This window comes from Myodes glareolus, chromosome 16, assembly GCF_982192425.1.
Source record: "Myodes glareolus chromosome 16, mMyoGla1.1, whole genome shotgun sequence".
Lineage (NCBI taxonomy): Eukaryota > Metazoa > Chordata > Mammalia > Rodentia > Cricetidae > Myodes > Myodes glareolus.
Genome location: NC_142041.1, coordinates 28,207,041 through 28,226,703, shown reverse-complemented (window position 1 = coordinate 28,226,703; position 19,663 = coordinate 28,207,041). Strand labels below are relative to the sequence as shown.

Below are 19,663 nucleotides of genomic sequence, written 5' to 3'. Positions count from 1 at the left end.
GCTCCTGAGCAGGCAGAAGTAATGTACAGTGTGCCCTCCTTCACAGTGGGGAGGGTGGACCAAGCCTCCCCCTCATCCCATTGCAGCTACTTAGAGAGCAGAGGAGGAGCCACAGGACCTGGGATGCCTTTGGCAGCTCTGCTTGCCCCCTCTTTGCTTATCTGAATGATTGGTGGGGTGGTGAGGGAGTTGTCTCCTTAGCCGGGGACGACAGCACGGGCCCACCCAAAACCAGCGCTGGCAGACCCACCTGAGCGTAGGCAGGCCACACCTGTGTTGCCGCATGCACACACCACACTGTGGTTACCTGGCGTGGCTTGCAAAGTCTACTTCCTCATCTCTGCCACCAGCCCACTGGCAGTCAGTTAGAGCTTAAAAAGAAAATCGAGCAAGAATTACTGTCTGAATAAAAACTATGCGTTAGCTTTCTGTCTCTATAACAAAGCACCACACGCAGGACACTTAGGAGGAAGAAGAGGTTCCCTTGGCCAATAATTCTTGGAGTTCGAGGGCCTGGTGCATATCAGCTCAGTTCTCAGCTTCGGCGTGGTACCACAGAAGGCATTGGCGGAAAGCTGTGTGAGAGTTAGGGATTGTACCTGGAGCCAGGAGCAGAGGGAGAAACAGGAGCCCTGTGTCCCACTAGGAGTGCACTGTTAGAGCCACCTCAGGACCTCCCATAGGCCCCTCCTCCAGAAGGTCCCACCACCTCCCTCCAGCTCTATCCCGGCGATGAAGCTTTGATCGCAGGGTGCCCACAGAGGCAAGGGGTATATTGAATCTATTCAATATTCAGGTCGCTCTTAAAAGTGCACAAGTCAGCTTGTGAAGGGACTTAAATAAAGGGTTACTTAGGGCTCAGTGGTTAAGAGCAATCACTTTTCTACCAGAGGACCTGGGTTTGTTCCCAGCACCTACATAATGGCCCACAATGGTCTACAACTACAGTTTCAGGGGATCTGATGTCCTCTTCTGACCTCTTCAGGTATCAGACATGCAGATGGTGCATGAACATACGTGTAAGCAAAACTCCCGTGCACATAACATTAAAATTCAGTCAATAAATGTGTGTGTGTGTGTGTGTGCTCATGTGTTTCTGTGCCTGAGTGTATTTGTGTGCATCAAGTGTGTGCAGTGCCCTTGGAAGCCAGAAGAGGGTTTTGGATCCTCTAGAATTGGAGTTCCAGGCGGTTATGGATGTGGGTGCTGGGAACCCAACTCAGGTCCTCTGGGCAGCAAGTATTTTTAATGAATGAACCTTCTCTCCAGTTCCCTATAAAATATTCTTTTTAATTTTTTTTAAAAGGCAGGGTTTCTCTTTGCTTTGGAGCCTGTCCTGGCACTCGCTCTGTAGACCATGCAGGCCTCAGACTCACAGAGATCTGCCTGTCTCTGTCTCCCAGGTGCTGGGGTTAAAGGCGTGCGCCACCACCGCCTGGCCCTATGAAACACTCTTAGCATGAATTTTACTGAGTCATATTCAGGTACCATACACTCCCTCATATAAAGCATGTGACTGAGTGTGCCTTCAGACATCTCTCTTCCAGCCTGCCCTTGGTTCTGTGCCTCCAGGATGACAAAGAGAAGGAGACTTCTGTGTGTGTCCTTTAAAGGGACCATGGAAATGCTAGATGGTGGGGGCTGGGATGAGGGCCCTGCCAAGGATGTGGACCATTGACTGCTGTCCTGTTTCTGTCCATAGAGCACCTGAAGGAACGCTTGGCCAATGAACTGTCACAGCTGCCCAAGGTGCGCCTGATCCGTGCCCGCAAGAGAGAGGGCCTAGTGCGAGCCCGGCTGCTGGGAGCCTCTGTGGCCAAGGGGGAAGTGCTGACCTTCCTAGACTGTCACTGTGAATGCCACGAGGGGTGGCTGGAGCCTTTGCTGCGGAGGTGTGTGAACCACTCCAGGGGATTGGGGTGCTTGGGTGGGAGCAGGGACGGACGGAATCATCTTGGCTGCTGGAGGGATGTCAGGCCTGCATCAGATGCCCTTCAGCAGGACCTTTGTGGTGGCACAATGGTAAATGACATGTGGAAGACGCCTAGATACACAGCTGGTGGGGAGCTCCAGTCACAGCCAGCTTCTTCCAGGGAGTATCGTCTACCCAGGCTTACACAGTTGTGGACTAGAACCTCATGGGGACATGCATTTGGATGGATTTATTTCAAGCATGGCTCATCTAGCCATGAGTATTAGAGAAACTCAGTATCCATTAAATACAAGGCTTGGGGTCCTTGAAACTCAGAGACCCTAAAAGAGGGTGTGTGTGTGTGTGTGTGCGTGCGCGCGCACGCCTGTCTATAGTGATGGACATTGAACCAAGAGCCTTATGTATGCAAGGCATATGCCTAGAACCACAATTTTTTTAAAAAATGTTAATTTCTTTAAAAATGAGAACTAAAAATGCAAGTATGCGTGAGTATAATGAACCCAGCCTGCATTATTTTCATCTTTGTGTTAGTTTAGTTGTAGAGTATACTTTTTAGTAACACACACACACACACACGTCTTTGAGGCCATTCCCCTGTCACCCCAAGCCTCTTACCTTGCTGTCTACACTGTGGGTCTGGTTGTGGTTCTCTGTATCTCTCTCTCCCAGTCTCTGATCTCTTCATGTCTTCTCAACTGACTACTATAGAAGGCAGGTGGTAAGCAAGCCAGGAGTGTGCCCAGAGGGTTCCCCTCTATAGGCAGACAAAAGGTCAAAGGCCAGACAACCCTGCTACTGGGAAACCGGCTACATGGCCTCTGATTTGGTTGCCAGTGTCTGTCTGGAGGAGCTGGGGATCCCTCCCCCCATTCCTGGGTGAGACCAAACAGCCCCGACTCTGCTGCTTCCTCTTGTCTGACTCCTCATCTCCTGCGGGTGTGACAGTAACTCCTTCTTTCCCTTGCCACTGAGGAGTGTCACCAGTGACAGGCTTGGGGTTTCCCTAGGTAACACTAGTCTAGTGTTATCTAGAATCTGGCCAGTGGGACCCCCGCCCCCGCTCCCTTTCCTGCTGTGCGCATAGATGGCCACCCTTGGGTCAGGGTGAAATCTGAGGATGCCACCCTCCCTCCTGAGCTGATAGATTCTAGACTATCAGGGCAGCCCCTCCCTGTGAGCAAGGCCACCATCCCTGAGGAGCTGTCCACCCTGCAGGACCGCTGGGAATCCCTGGGGGGCGTTTGCATCTGACTCTTAGGGTGTTTCTGGGCTTCTGGATGTTTTCAGAGTTTCCCAGGACTTCGGCATACACTGGAGTGAGACCCATAGGCCTGTAGATTGCGCCGAGGCAGTCTCAACTCTTATCACGGCCCGTCCCTCCGGGGACCTATGGAAGCAGAGCTGTCTGGGCTGTCACGGCAGCTATTACTCTTGGTACACTGCAGGCTAAGGATGTTGAGTAATCCATGTTGTGCAAACTGAGGGTTCGGCTATTAATTCTGGAAACTTCTCCACGAATACATCCTCCACTTCCAAGACAGAGTCCTGCACCCAACTATCAGCGTGATACTCCCCAAGTTCCCCTTTGTGTGGAGTTGGGCTCTCTGTAGTTCCTGCCAGCTGGATGGCAGGTCGTGAATTCCTGTGGGACTTGGGCCTTGCCAGTGGCCAGCAGCCAAGCAGGCCGGTGCTGCGCCCCCGAACAATCCCTCCGTTTGTTTGTAGAGGTGGTGTGAGCAGATGCCGCGTCTGCAGGCTCGTCATTTTGGTGAGCTCCTGGGTTTGAGTCTGTGTCTGACCTGGCCTTACTCAGTGTGGCACCCGAGGTCTCTCTGACTTTCTTCCGTTAGTCTAGGGCATGGGTGACTCCGTCCTGCTCCTCTATTTGTTCGTTCTTCATGGCATGACTCTTAGATTGGAAGGACATGGTTCCTCTATGTGTCCCTGGCTGTCCTGGAGTTCACCATGTAGACCAGTCTAGCCTCAAATTCTCAGAGATCCACCTCTGTCTCCAGAGTGCCGGGATTAAAGGCATGTACTACCATGCCTGGTGCATCTTCTGTTCTTAAGACAATTTCTTTATTAAAAAAAATATATCAATTGAGAGAGAGAGAGAGAGAGAGAGAGAGAGAGAGAGAGAGAACGCATGTAGCAGAGGACAGTTTGGACACATCCTTCTACCATGTGGCTCCCAGGGATTGATCTCTGGTCATCAGACTTTATCAACACCAGGGAGCCCTCTTGCTTGCCTGAGATAAATATTTCTTGATGTTAAGGTGTTTCATTTGTAATGGAACCTCTTGAACACCCAAGAAGTTGAACACATGCTTTATTTTAAAAATCACTCCTTGACCCTCTAAAAGGGATTTGAGTTTAGCCAAGAATGTCCACGGACAGGATGAGAGAAGATGGACACTTTGGGGTTGTTCCTATCCCAACTCCTCTCTGCCTTCTCAACATACCCTGTGGTGGCCCCCAACATGGCCCAGACCCCTGAGTAAGGGAGACTAGTCTTCTCACCATGGACTGGTTCTTTTCTGCCGGAAGAGTTTGACGGTTCATTCTGGAACTCCTGGCTGCTCTCCTCCGGTCGGAGCCGAGACAGATGGCGGGTGTGTTGGGTATTTGCAGGATCCACGAGAAGGAGTCGGCAGTGGTGTGCCCCGTGATCGACGTGATTGACTGGAACACCTTCGAGTACTTGGGCAACTCAGGGGAGCCCCAGATTGGAGGCTTTGACTGGCGACTGGTGTTCACGTGGCACGTGGTTCCCCAGCGAGAGCGGGAGTTGATGCGGTCTCCAATCGATGTGATCAGGTCTGCCTTCCCGGCCACTCATCTCAGCACGCATCCCAAGGGAGGGCTGGCCGGCTGGCGACTTCTGGTCCCTACCTATGGTTTCTCCAGAGCGTTTTTCTTATTAAGTATCTTTGCTACATAAATAGATTTTATATTGATATCTTTCAGCTGATTGAAAATTTTAATGGAGGACATACACATAAGCTGTAATTTTCATTTTCCCTCTGTCTTCTCATATTTTAAAAGCACAGGGATTCCCCCTCCACCCCACCGTATTGTCAAAGGGTAGGGTCGCATTCCCTTCCTGTTCTACCCTCCCTGCCCTTGCCCCTGCCTTGCAGAGCTCTGGGTGGCCTTCACTGAAGTGTGTCACACGCAGGGGAGTTGAACTGTCTGTGAACTTCAAGGCAGGGACCGCGGGGTGTGCCCGTGCCTCCAGGCTCAGCCTGGTACGGGGCACAAAGTGTGAGTTCAGGTGTGCTTACGGATGGATGAATGCATGAGAGGGCTCAGCTTCCCGGGGCATAGGCCTCGGGTCGGGAGGTAGTGTAGCCATCCATGAGGGCTTCGTGCCTCTTCCATTGAAATATGGGTGCCACTTTTTTTCTAGGTCTCCAACAATGGCTGGGGGGCTGTTTGCTGTGAGTAAGAGATATTTTGAGTATCTGGGGTCTTATGATACAGGCATGGAAGTCTGGGGAGGAGAAAACCTCGAATTCTCCTTCAGGGTAAGTAGCCTTGTTTTCTATTTAGCCTCATCCCGTGTTCCATATTCTCCCTCCTTCCCTCCCTCCCTCCCTCCCTCCCTCCCTGTCTCTCTCTCTCTGTGTCTCTCACCTCGGCCTCCCTCTGCAGTGTTGGTGTGCCCCCATTATTCTGTAAGACAGTACATGCATATCTCATCAACATACTTGGCTTTTTGTTTAACTATTTTAGACGTGTACTTTTACCCTTCCGTAAGATGAATTGGAAAGGACATCACAAGTCTCTTAGTTTCTCACTCTGCGGAGCAGGGAAACTGATACTGAGAGCGGGACTGTGACTTGTTCGTGATCACTTGGAGTCGGTGGCAGAGCTTGGGCTGAGATACCGGTGCCAGAGTCCTGCGCCCTCCTGGAGTTGCTGTCTGGCCGGCTGCTTAGGAGGCAGCCTCTGTGTGTGGCACACCTGATAACTTCAGGGAGCCATCTAAGAATGGCAGGGTCAGGTTCCCGTAGGAAGTCAGACATGATAGACTTAGTGTGGTCAAGGCACGTCTGCAGCAGGCCTTGCTGCCCCCCTGGAGCCTTCCACAAGGGCCCTAGTGCCTCAGCGATTCCCTCAGCAGCAGCATCTCACGCGTCTAAGAATCAAGCTCTGAATTTTAGAAATGTTTTGTGTCGTTCTGCCCTCTTGAAAACGGCTGAGAAGAATTTGGTCTCCTCCCTCCCCCAGCATGCACACCCTATATTATAAACACCACATGTTGGTTCAAATTATCTCTGGGAAACCAAGGCTCCAAATGACCTGCCTGCTGTGTTTTGGGTGTAATTCTAACAGATTTTCTGCCTCTTCCCTAGGTGTCAGGATACCCTGCCTCTTCTAGAAGCTTCCTCTCTACCTTTCCAACCTCTCTTCTTCCTTGCTGCTTTCTTCTCTCCTGTGGTGCCAGGTAATGAAGACATGTCTGACCCGCCAAGAAAATGTGTCGCCGGCGAGGTCTCTCAGGCCCTCCCGGGTCAAGTGCATGAACTTTATTGCCTGGGCTTTGGGGTTCTTGGCTCCTGTGGCTTGTTTGCCCTGGGCATGCTTTCTTGCTCTTTCTCTTGTCAAGTGCAGGCTGGCAAATGGCCTCTGTCCCTGTGAAGGCTGAGCACCTTGGCGGCTGCTGCCTCCTGGCTGCACTCCCTGTGGACCCGCAGCCATTCCTCGCTCACCGTGTGGCCTCTCCCCTCCACCTCCCTTGCAGATCTGGCAGTGTGGTGGCACTCTGGAAACACATCCCTGCTCGCATGTGGGCCACGTGTTCCCCAAGCAAGCTCCCTATTCGCGCAGCAAGGCCCTGGCCAACAGTGTCCGAGCTGCGGAAGTGTGGATGGACGAGTTTAAAGAACTCTACTACCACCGCAATCCCCGGGCCCGCCTGGTGAGTCTCTCCCCACGTGGGCACCACCAGCCTCCTGGGAACCAAGGCCCGTAGTCTGGCTTCTCCAGCAAAGCAGATCTGGTTCTAAGAATGGGCCAACCGGGCTGTTCTGATACAGTGTGGGAAAGCCTAGTCTTCATTCATGCTAATACCCAGTTGATTCTTACTGTCCATAGAGCCATGCAAACCATGAATTGGTGATTCCATGCCGTTGCTCCCAGCACAGTTAGGTTCCCGTGGGACTCAGGCACACTGTCACCTGTGTCTGAACAGCTGTTACCTAGCAAGCATTTTCCCTGTGTGTCACATCACAGCCTTCTGTTTTTCTTTTACCTTTATTTATTGATATGTGTGTGCATGCATATATGCACATGTGTCCCCATGTGCATATGTGTTCATGTGTATGTGTGTGTGTTTGTATGTGCATATGTGTGTGTGCGCACGTGTGTGTTTGTGTTTATGCTTAGGTGCATGCATGCCACAGTACATGTTGAGATCAGAGGACAGCTCTGAGGAGTTGCTTCTCTTCTGTTATCAGGTGGGTTCTAGGAATCGAACTCATGGTGTCAGGCTTGGTGGCAAGTGCCCTTGATAGCTGAACCATATTGTTGGCCCCACATCATTTCCTTAGATTTAGGAATGCAAGACACACTGATTGTGGGCTCAGTGTTGATGACTGGTAAAGTCAGCAACACGTGGTGAAAAACAAGACCCCAGTAGATCGCGGGAAAGACACACGTGTACAGTGTGAGTGCTGAACAGGAAGGCTGAGCATGGCCCTGTTAGACCTTCCGGGAAGCATATGTGTCGGACAACTTGAAGTTTGTTTATGGATGTCTCTCTGACTGTGAAAGCACAGGCTTGCAAACCAACCTCGGCCTGCAGGTGAATTTGCAAGTACAGAACCAGAGAATAGCCAGGCTTGACTGTGCTGGCATAGCCAGTCCGGGTGGTGTAGTGCCATCTGTTGGCCGTGGTGCAGGTGTCTTGGCTTCCCTCTTTGTAACCAGCATGGTTGGGTCCACGTGCTTATTCTTCCATAGCTGCATTGCTGCCCCATGGACTCCAGCCACACATTGAGCTGAGCTGAGCCCGTATACTGACAGGAGGTGCTGTGAGAGTGAGCCAGCGTCTCCCCTTAGGCACATAGCTCGGGGGGCTGCTTCCTTAGGGACCTGTGGATCTGCCCTTTGCTCCCCACAAGACTTTGGGTCCATGCCTCTATACCAGAAAACTCTATAAGTCAGATGCCAGCTTTGCACACCAGAGGGTCACTTGGTGACACAAGGAAGTCTTCTCCAAGACATCTGTCCTGGCCCATGATGGAAATTTCTCCTGAGGCCTCCCAGCAGCCCTGCAGGGTAGCTACCAAGTCCTCACTGATAGATGAAAAATCTGAAGCCCAGGGGGTGGGGGAGGAGGAGAAAGAAGGGAAGGGAGAGACTGAGAAACCGGAGGAACCTACTGAAGGCCTGCTAGCTTACAGGAGGGGGCAGCAGGCCTAGGGCCTGCATGCTCCAGGGTGCCTCTCTCAGCTCTACTGAACTCAGGAGCCAACAGTCCAGTCTCCTGCATGGTCCTGTGCCTCAGGGACTCCACGGTCATTTGCCTCAGCTTCCTCTGTCTTGTCTAGTGCAGCAGACTGAAACACCCGTTCCTCACTGCCAGCCATCCTGCAACTCGAGGTTGCTGTTCTCAAAGTGCACCCTGCTCCACACGAGACGTGAGAGGAATGTTGAATGCACCGTGGGCTCAGTGCCTAGTGGGCCGTGTTTGAAGATGGGCTTTGGTCAAAGCTAGGGCACAGTGACTCATTCAAAAAAAAAGGACTTCTGGGACCAGTGAGATGGCTCAGTGGATAAAGGGGCTTGCCACCAAGTCAGAAGACCTGAGTTCAATCCCCAGGATCCACGTGGTGGCAGGAAAGAACTGGCTGTCGCACACTGTCCTCTGGTCTCCACATGCACACTATGGCTCACACACATTTGCACACACACACTCACACAGAGTAAATTCAACATTGCTTCCAAAAGAACAGGGGAGTAGAAATTGGAAGACACTTGCTGCCCTTTCTTGGTGTCACTTGTCAGTCTTCTAAAGGGTGACACATTAGAGCAAGGACATTCATATCTCAGTCCTCACTATTGTTCTTGGGTGGGTAGTTGCTGTGCCTCATGGTGGCAGGCTTTATTTCCAGGGGGTTTGCCTGTGAAGTAAAACTTCCAGAAGCTTGCTTGCCCCAGCATTGATCTCCCTCTAGTAAGTGTTCAGCACACATGTGTACTTCACTGTAGTGGGCGTGCAGATCTCTCGTGATAATATCTAGGACCCATGTCTGTGTCTGAGGGTGAATACTCAGACATCAATGATAAGAAGGGCACAGCCTAGGTCATGGCATTCTTCTGGCTGGGCGTAAGGATGGACCGTGGTCATAGAGTCCACAATGGTGCATGGTCCGGGATGCTGATGCAGGCTCTGTGTTTGGCTCGCAAGTGCTGACAGTGTGACAGTCTATGTGACTGTCCCTGTTCTAATGTGTTATCTGTCCTGTTGAAGGCTGACTCATGATCCCCCACCCCCCAAAAGGACAAGAAGTAGCTGGGTTCCTTCACATTTTTTATCCCCTGGGTCTTTCTTTTCAAAGTCAACTCCCTGTAATTTGTTTCTCTGCAAGCATGTGGGAACAGGCCGTGGAGTGCATGTGGAGTTCGGAGGACAATGTGTGGGGTTCCATTTTCTCCTCACAAGCCAAGCACTATGACTGCTTGAACATTCTGTGCCCAGCACCCAGCTTAGTGACATCAGGCAGGACGGCTCCGGGGCCTGTAGGGAATCAACCGTTCTGTTTTCTCAGGAACCCTTTGGGGACGTGACTGAGAGGAAGAAGCTTCGGGCCAAGCTCCAGTGTAAAGACTTCCGGTGGTTCCTGGAGACGGTGTACCCAGAGCTTCACGTGCCAGAGGACAGGCCTGGCTTCTTCGGGATGGTAAGCGGTGGGCCGTGGCGCATTGGCTGCTGCTGCATCTTGGGACTGAACAATGATCCTGGGGGAGAAAATCCCCATCTGTGGGGACCACAGACCTCTCCGGTCCCAGCCCTCTGGTGTGATGGTGCGCTGTCTTTCCTTTCCCCTTGAGCATCAAATGTCAGGACTGGAAATTGGCAAGGATGAGCTACCCTTTGTCGTTGTTTAATAAGTGGGGTGTCGTGGTGCATGTGGAGATCAAAAGAACTCTCAGGAGTGGTTTCTCTTCTGTCATTTTGTAGGTCCGGGGATCAAATTCAGGTCATTAGACCTGTGTGGAGCTGCTGGTGCCCATTGAGCATCTCTCCAGTTAATAATTACTATTTGGGGGTGGGGGGTGGGGAAGGTCTTAATTTTTGCCAGTATTTTCAGATTACTTTTAGTCTTAATGGCCCTGACTCGGTAGTCATTCCCAACCCTTAGGAACCACAAAAGCAATCATGGAGGCACAAGTCTCACTTCCAGTACTTCTGAAAACCTCGAAGAAATGTTTATGGAACAAGGGGAGCTAAGACAAGAGTCTTGCTTTTGCTAGGAGGTAGACTATCTCATGTGGGCTTCTCCACTGTTGCTTGTCTGAAGAGCTGGGGTTTCATTTTGGATAACTGCAAAGCCAGGCTTTAGTGTTCTGTTTTCCATATGAAAATGTTCAAATGTACCAAAACCCAGAATGATGAGTCTTGTCCCTGCGATTCTCGAATATTCAAGACTCTGTTCCTCCTGCTTCCTCCCCCCCACCCTGCCTTACCCCGCCCTTGGTGTTTCTGTCTTTTGGGTCAGACCCCAGGTGTCATGTCGTTCACACCTGTCCACTTGGGTGTGCATCTTTGTAAATATGGCCCCATCTTAGGAATTAGGCCATTACCACGGCCCGCCATCGAGCCACTAAGCCTTGCTGCTCTTGGCTCTGCCATTGTAATGCCCGCTTCTCCAGTTTCTGAGGATGCTCTTGGGGTGGCTACAGGTTCTAGTGGGACTCTCCACACTGGGTCGGACTGTCATGTCTTGCTTCAGAAATCTGTTAGCCCGAGTCACACCTCCACATTTTCTCATCAATGACTGCTTTTACCGTGCTGAGCAAACAAAGCAGACAAAACAGAAAACCAGGCTCGGTTGTCTGTGGAGAGGTTTCCTTGTGTTGCTGTCTGTAAGCTGCAGCGCTCTCCTCCGTCTCTCCTTACCAGGGAAGTGAGGTCATGACCCGGAGACTTTCCGGCCAGGACAGAGATAAGGCTGTGGCCGAGGAATAGAGATGTGGGCTTTCTTTCTTTCTTTCTTTCTTAAATATTTATTTATTTATTATATAGTCTATCTGCGTGTATGGCCTATATTCTATCTGGCTGCAGGCCAAGGAGAGGGCACCAGACCTCATTCCAGATGGTTGTGAGCCACCATGTGGTTGCCGGGAATTGAACTCAGGACCTTTGGAAGAGCAGGCAATGCTCTTAACCTCTGAGCCATCTCTCCAGCCCGAGATGTGGGCTTTCAGGCCGGGGGTTTGTCATCTTAAACTGGGGCCAGGTTCCCACCTGTTATCTACATGGGAGCGCACAATGACCAGAAAGAGCTGGACAATGGGGGAAGGGCTCATTTCCCTGGGGTGGTCGCTGGGGTCCCCCCACTAACGTCACGTGGTGTGTAGAAATCTAGACCCAGGTGCCATGTTTGTGTCTTGTTTAGCTCCAGAACAAGGGACTCAAAGGGTACTGCCTTGACTATAACCCTCCCAATGAAAACCAAGTCGATGGCCACCAGGTCCTTCTGTATCTCTGCCATGGGATGGGGCAGAACCAGGTAGGTCTGGGCCTCAAGGGGCAAGCTTTGCCACTCTTCTTTGTATAAAAAATTTTTTTATTATATTTATTTACTTATTTACTTGTGTATGTATGTGTCCACGTGCCTACAGTGTGTGTGTGTGTGTGTGTGTGTGTAAATGCTGGGTTCTGTTCTCTGCTTCTACCATGTGGGTCCCAGGGAGAGAGCTCAGGCCATCAGATCCTTTACCAGCCGACCCATCTCACCAGCCCTCTGTGTGTTCTTTAGGAAATTAAATATTTGGGTTTGGTTTGTTTGTCTTTCCTGTTGGAATGCGACTCAGAGGCAGAACACTAGCCTAGCGTGTGGGACTCGCTGGGGTTCGTCACTGTGGAGTCAGAGTTACAAAAAGAACCCGAGGGCATGAAGTCTTATTTGGGCTCAGGGTTTCAGAGGGTTCAGCTCATGGTGGCTTGGCCCTGTGTGTCTGGGCAGAACGTCGTGGTAACAGAAAAGTGAGGTAGGGAGATCAGTTCACGTCATGGGGTCAGGAGAGAGACAGGGAGGATAGTGGAGGGCAAGATGTGGTCCCAAGGGCATACCCAAGCCTTGCTTCCTCCCGTGAAGTCCCCGCTTCCTCTGCACCACCTGTCAGCGGCGTATCACTTTAGGAATTCATCAAAGAGTTATAATACAAAAAGTAGAGAGGGGTAGGGGACAGGCCTCAGAGGGACAACTTAGATGAATATATGTTTTCTTCCCTCCTGTGTTGATGTGAAAGCTTTGGGTTATGTGCTATCAGTAGTTAGAGTGCTGCTTTCATGTTGCTTCAGCTTAGTTATGTGTATCTTGTCAGATGTCTTTTGGAGGTATCCCTCCATGTGGCCTCTTGATCTTTGATTTGATGCTTTTATTATTGTCTAGTTAACTGATTGTCAGCCTCTCTGTTTTTGTCATTGAAAGTAACTCTGTCACCAACTTGGATCAGAAAGAAGAAAATTAGATCCTTTCAATTTTTTTAAAGATTATGTGTGTGTGTGTGTGTGTGTGTGTGTGTGTACGTACACATATATGTACGTGAGCATGCATAAGCCATAAAACAAGTGTGAAGGTCAGAGGACAGCTTGTGAGAGTTGCTTCTCTCCTTTTACTTTGTGGGTTCTGGGGTTTGAACTCCGGTCACCAGGCTTGGTGGCAAGCACCTTTAACTGTGAGCCAGTTCCAGAGTTAATTCTTAAATAAAATAGGTTTTGATGCATGGTATATCAAAGCAGTGTTGGGAAGACTGCCTCAGGTAGGGCCCGGGTAGCTCCTTCTGGTTGAAGTGCTGTGGGTCAGGCTGGGCAGAGAGGCTTGGTTTTAGGGTTTCTGAGGACCAGAGCGGGATAAGCCTAGGAAAGCAGGTTCATGTGCCAGAGTGGCTCACCACCAGGGATGCAGAGGATGGGTTGGTTTGGGACCCAGACACCTAGAGATGGAAAGATGGAGACATTTTTCTCTCACTCCTACTGACCATTTGACCGTAAGCCTCCTCCTGGTCTGAACTTCCAAACTTCCATCACTCCAGCCCCACCCCCAGCCTTAGATTATCTGGGCTCTTCAATACTTCTTAGTATCCTGCTTCTCCAAGCTAGGGCCCTCAGAGTTCAGGCCCATCTCACTCCAAATCCTGGCCTCCTGTTTGATGAGCTCTTAAGAAATGGATGGAAATGGATGGAGAAGCATTGCCTTGGAACCACCTGTATTAGAGGCAGGGGAAGGCGCCTTGTCAAAAGTATTAAGAAGTATAGCTTCTTGGGCCCTTGTGAGAGAGAAAGAACCCTTATTCCCACTATGCAGTGGGACCAGGGACCAGGATACTTCCCAGGTATTGTAGAGAGTTGCCAGGAACACCAGAGTACAAAACAGATTGCCTGGGATGAGAGACATCTTTTATGGGGTAGGTGTGGGGTGGGGTGTTAAGCCAAGGACCTGGCCCACACTAATCAAATGCTCTACCACTGAGCTGTACCCCTTCCCCCAAATCTTCCAGGCCTTTTTTCACAGCCATTTAAATGGCAGAGAAGGAGAGAGGCAAAGGAGAATTGGCTGCTCAAGGTTGCAGACAGCCCCTAAGACAGGTCCATTTTCTTTCCCCCTAACAACCCACCTTCACTGTCCAGTAAATGGGTTGTGCAAGAGAGGAATGCTCTACTCTACGAACCAAGCACTGGGTTAGAGGCCAGCTCAGTGCCCCAAGACACCTAGAGCCCTAACATAGTCATGGCGGTGGTGGGGTAGGGTGGTGGTGGTCCAGTCCACCCCACTTACTCCCCCTAAATCAGTGGTTCTCAACCTTCCTAGTGCTGCGACCATTTAGTACAGTTCCTCATGTTGGGACCCCAACCATACTGTTATTTTCGTTGCTACTTCATAACTGTAATTGTGCTCACGTTGTGAATCGTGATGTGAACATCTGACATGCAGGTTGAGAACTGCCGTCCTAGATGGTCTTGCTCAGGGCGTCTTCTTCCACATCGCAAGGTAAACTGACACAATGTTGGTCACCCTGTTGTTAGTTTTTCGAGTACACATCCCAGAAAGAAATACGCTACAACACCCGCCAGCCCGAGGCCTGCATAGCTGTGGAGGAAGGGAAGGATGCCCTCGTCATGCACCTCTGCAGGGACACCGTCCCGGAGAATCAGGAGTTCATCCTACACGAGGTCAGTGAGTGCGCAACCCTCTGCCATCCCTCCAGGTCTGTAAGACAGCTTGGAAGCCAGGCGTCCTCTCTAGCCTGGTCCCAGTGGGCCTCAGACACTGGAAACCTCACTCTGACGCCTGGAGGGAACTATAGGGTCAGGCTATGGCTTCTGGTGACAGTGGGGCTTTCTTCTCTTTCAGTCTTTCACACATGAGCTACAGCAGGTTGTAATAGAAAGCAGAGTGGTCACAAATGTATGGGAGTGAGGTGGCGCTGTTAATACAAATGCCATAATGGTATAAGTGCCGGAACATAAGCTTAGACCCAAGCACGAATCACCCTGCTTCTCTGAGCCTCTTCGCCCTCACTCTGAAATGGGCTTCTTAATAGCAGCCCTGTCCTGCTCTGGGAAGGACTTGGTGGGTTCCCAGGACTTCCTGTGGAAGCTGAGGCCCTACAGAGGTTACCTCATGGAGGTAACCCAAGCAGACACTCTGGGATGGAGCTGGCTTTCCAGATACTGTTGACTGAGAGTTTGATGCCATTGCACACCTAGAAGGCACAGGCCCTTAACCCATTTGCAGCAGGCTTGTGGTAAGACAAAGTGCTGGAGGAAATAAGTCCGAACAAAACTGAGTTATCTTTCAGTATCTATTCCTGACTGGCCTCAGGGTTAGATAGAGATTGCTCTGCATTGCTCCAAGTGGGTTGTTCTGAAATCCCACTCAAAGTCGAAGTATGTAATAGTAAACAGTGGAGTTTGCAGGCCCCCTGGGAGAGTTGAGGCCTATAGTGTTGCCTGTTTGACAGAAGAAAATAAGAGCTGGGTATAGTAGCGACTCCTCCAATCCCAGCACTCAGGAAGCTGAGGCAGGAGGATTTTGAGTTCCAGACCAGCAAAGCCCTGTTTTAAATGAAAATAAAACATATTAGAAAGACTGATCCTCACACCCCACAGTCTGTTATCCTTGTCTCTTTTCATTTGTCATCCATAGTAAGCATTAAGAATTTCACTGTAGGGCTGGAGAGATGGCTCAGTAGATAAAGCATTTGTCATATGACCGAGAGGACAGGAGTTCGGATCTCCAGTACCCACATAAAGGACAAGGGGGTGTGACAGCCACATGGGAGGCAGCACTTGAGAGTCAGAGATAGGGGATTCCCCAGAACAAGCTGACTAAGTAAATCGGTGAAGTTGAAATTCAGGAGAGACCATGTCTCAAGCAAAGAAGGTGGGGGTGGCACCATGTCTTCCTCTGGTCTCTGCATGTACATATGCCTATGAGTACACACATGCATGCGTGCACACACACGCATATACGCACACACATACACGCATGCACACACACGTGCACACACACATACACATACGGATGCACACATATACATGCACACAAATAATTTTACCTTAAAGTTCTGTGATCACTTAAGAAGTAAATTTGTGGAGAAGGCTGGCCAGAGAGATGCTTTAGGGAGTTGCTTACTTTTAGCATCCTCAGGAGGCAACTTGGGTCTGGGTGGGGATCCTGGAAGGGTGGGGTTAGTAGCTTCTTAGCTGTTGACTGGTCCTGTCCCTCAGAACTGGGAGGTTATATGTTCTGTCAGGACCTTTGTTAAATTCCTTACAGGGGTACAGCTTATGCAACGAGGAGGGGGGACAAGATACACAGCAAAGAGAGAGACTCCCCATACCCTAGGCAAGGATGTGGAGAGAGAAGCAGGGCCATTAAAGATGGCCACACCTTGTGAAGCTGGGACCAGTAGAGAACCCACTGCCTCTCATCTAGACTAGGAACAGGTGAACAGGTCACCCACCCGGCTGCAGACAAGTGAGGAGTATGAACAGGTCTCCTGACTCTGTTAAAATGCTCAGGAGAAGGAAGCCATCAAGGATGGAGTTAGTTGTTGAAGAGACACAGGGGAGGTAAATAAAGGATCTTGGTTGTGATTTCACTGAGCAAACTAGAAGCGCTGACCCATCCTCTGGAGTAGCCAGTAGGTGGCGCTGTTTTGCGTGGCTGACACATTTCTGAAAGGCTCAAAATTGCTCCCTGGGATCTTCAAAACCTGCCTTGCAGGAGCCAAGGCCTTTCTGAGGAGTCACTAAATATCTTGAACATGCCACGTCTGTTGTCATTTGTAGGACGGCACTTTAGTTCACAAGCAGACCGGGAAATGCGTCAAAGCCGCAAAGAGGGAGCTTGACCAAGCCTTTGCCCCACTCTTGCGGGACTGCACCAACTCAGACAAGCAGAAATGGTTCTTCAAGGAACACGTGTGATCGCGCGTCGCCTTGTCAAGGAAGGAGCCCATCCTGGCCGTGGACTCTGCACCCAGTGAGGTGGAGGAAGTACATGGTTGCCATTTGTGAATATGTTGGTTTTCATAAGAATGTGAATAAGCTTTGTACAGGCTTTGAAAACTTTGAAGTGTCTCCCAATACCCTGTTTTCTAAGGGCAATCCTAAGAGGTTACCTTTGATATTTGGAAAGGTTAATTATGATATTTTTTTTTCTATCAAGATGTGCCTTTCACAATGGTGCCTTTTATTCTCACTAACCAAAAGGTAAATATTTTATTTTGGTACTTATGAAGATTCCCAGGTCGCACAAACGGATAATACCTCAAACGTCGAGTTAGCGTTTTCTCAGTGGGCTGAGATGGACACTAGGAACCTTGCGTTGATTTCTCCAGGTGTGAACTAGATGAGACGGTCTACATTTATATTATAATAAAGAATGCTTTTTGCTTACGTGTTGCTGTCGCAGTCAAAACAGTCATCATGTTCGTGTTGACTCAAACAGACTAGCCAAGTCTGAAACTTCAGAGAAACAATATGGCGTACCAGGATCATCCAAACTTGAGAGTGTGTTTCCAACAGATGCCTGGCGGGAGGGCGGCCGGTGGCTTTCAGTAGTGCTTAGCCATTGTGACTTTAAAACACGTTTGTGTCGCTTGTCATTTTTATCACCTGGCAGCGCCAGGAGAAATGCAACATTCTACACGAAACTCAGTTTTCAAGTTGCTTCTAAAATAGTATTTGATTATTTAAACCAGCATGACAGCTTGTGATGAGGCGGCTGCTGTGGCTATTGCCCCAAAGTCCCGATGTCTGGATGGTCCTAGATCAGCTCCCGGAGCTCGTCAACTTGTTATAGCCAATAGGAACGATTAAAAATACCGTCAGTGAGCTCAGGGTGTAAGTCAGTTGTAGGGTGCCTGCCTAAGCACGCACGAGGTCCTGTGTTCAATCCCCGGCACCCCATGCTTTTTAAAGTAGGCTTGGTGGCACACCCCTAATCCCAGCACTTAGGAAGTGGAGGTAGGAGGATTGGAAGTTCAGGGTTATCACTGGCTACACAGAAGGTTTGAGGTCAGCCTGGACTACGGGAGACCCTGCCTCAAGAAAGCCTCAGTGAGAAGGCAGACTGCGGACCTTATTTTTGTCCCTGTCACATCCGCGATTCATTAAAAAGTGTCACCTCCTGTCTCTAGCTCTTCTCTCACGCATTCTACCCTGAGGAGATCCTTCTAGAGTGACGCCAATATCTCCTCAGCTACAGATATGCTTTGCCTGGATCCACCTTTGCACCTTAGCTGCTCCGTACTTCCAGTTCGTGTGAATGAGATGAAGATCATGAACTGAGTTTGAGGCAGGGGATTAGCCGTTTGGGGCATGTAGGAGGGACTCTGAGAGTGAGTGTGTGTATGGTATGTGTATGTGCATGTTCACACATCTGGGGCACGTGTGTAGAGGTCAGTTTGACTTCACGTGTCTTATTCGATCGTTCTCTGTAGCCCTCCACGTTGGCCAGGCTTTTCTGGAAACCCCTTCTCGAATGCTCACTCATTCACATCAAGCACCCTGTCCATGGGGCCGTCCTACCCCTTTAAAGTCTTAGAACCATCCCATATAAGATGTGAAGCACAATGCGTGCAAGCAGGTGTTTGTTCAGAAAGCACACACAAAGTAATGCACTTGTTTTCTCTTTAAGGATTAGGCCGCTCTTGAGCAGGCAGGAGTGTGGGGTGGGGCAGCTCCTTGGCTCAGCTCTCAGGCCGAGGGCAGGGTGGGCCTGACCTTCCCCTGGTCCTGCTGTGGCGACTTGGCAGGTCAGGGGAGGGACCACTGTTTGCTTACCCCCACCTTCTATAGTGTGGAGGGTCAGGTGGCCTGGTGTAGGGGGAAGCCCCTTCCCAAGCACAGGGAAGCAGCCTGGGTGGGCCAGGCATGGAGCTGGCGTCCCCAACTGCACCCAGAGTGTGGGAGGCTGCACCTGCGTCTGTGCACATCACAGGCGTGGCAGCCAACTGGCCTGGCTTGAGGAGTCAGCTCACTAACTCCTTCCACCAGGAGCAGTGAGCTTAGTGCTTGAGAAGATCCGGAAAATAATCTTATTTTTGGACACATTACAGTATTTGAGGAGGCTTTCCCTGCCGTGATGGGTGAAGGGTCTAAAAAAGGCCACATGGATGTGAGGTGGTTCTCCCAACAGTCTGGCCTTGGATTCCCGTCTCCCTGACAATGGGCAGGTGTGAATGCCATGCTGGTCTGCAGAGTGCTGAGACAGATTGCCTTGGGTTCTAGAATTCCATTTCCTCTTCCCCTTTGGAGCTCTCGGGAGAGTGTCACCCCTCGCTGGCCTTGCTGGCACTCTGGGTGTTTGATGGTGGATGGTTACCATATATTTTGCATGGGTGACTTCTATATCCTGGAGGACAGCCTGAGTCCCAAGTGAGCAAGTGCCCCTTTCACAGAATTTGTTTCTATTGGCAGATGACTGTGGCCCTTCTTTCCCTCCGGTCTAATATAACCTATCGAGATACCAAGATCGCTGTTCTCTGGGAGAGCCCTGACCTGGGCAGAAACAAGTTAGCATTAGGGGTGTCAGCTAGGATGCTGTCCGTAGGGAGGAAAGCAAAATCACCTGAAAAGCAAGCAACAGTGTATCACACACAGATCTGGAGCTGTGAGCCAGGCCTTGTATTAGTCAGGGTTCTCTGGAGACACAGAACTGATGGGATGAATCTATCGATAGAGGGAAAGGGGATTTGTTAGAGTGCCTTACAGGCTGTGGTCCCGCTAGTCCAGCAGTGACTGTCTACAAATGGAAGGTCCAAGAATCCAGTAGCTGTTCAGTCCATGAGGTTGGGTGTCTCTGTTAGTCTTCAGTATATATTAGATCCCAAAGAAGTGGGATCTAATGCTAGTGAAGAAATGAGCTTGCCAGCGAGAGTGAGGGCAGGCAGGCAGAGAGAGTGAGCTTCCTTCCTCCATGTCCTTTATACACACTGTCACCAGAAGGTGTGGCGTAGATTAAGAGTGAATCTTAACGCTTC

At 50.4% G+C, this 19,663-nt stretch overlaps 1 protein-coding gene across 1 annotated transcript in view; it reads left to right on the top strand.

The window, feature by feature from the left end:
* The window catches only part of Galnt12 (polypeptide N-acetylgalactosaminyltransferase 12), a 29,187-nt gene extending 12,112 nt beyond the window's left edge, over positions 1 to 17,075 (top strand). The window contains exons 3-10 of the mRNA XM_087897133.1: positions 1,703 to 1,892; positions 4,565 to 4,750; positions 5,343 to 5,460; positions 6,681 to 6,857; positions 9,712 to 9,843; positions 11,563 to 11,676; positions 14,196 to 14,342; positions 16,467 to 17,075. Of these exons, the coding sequence (XP_087753259.1) occupies positions 1,703 to 1,892; positions 4,565 to 4,750; positions 5,343 to 5,460; positions 6,681 to 6,857; positions 9,712 to 9,843; positions 11,563 to 11,676; positions 14,196 to 14,342; positions 16,467 to 16,604 (1,202 nt within the window). The 3' untranslated portion in view covers positions 16,605 to 17,075. The remainder of the gene's footprint in view (positions 1 to 1,702; positions 1,893 to 4,564; positions 4,751 to 5,342; positions 5,461 to 6,680; positions 6,858 to 9,711; positions 9,844 to 11,562; positions 11,677 to 14,195; positions 14,343 to 16,466) is intronic.
* Positions 17,076 to 19,663: the final 2,588 nt, after the last annotated feature.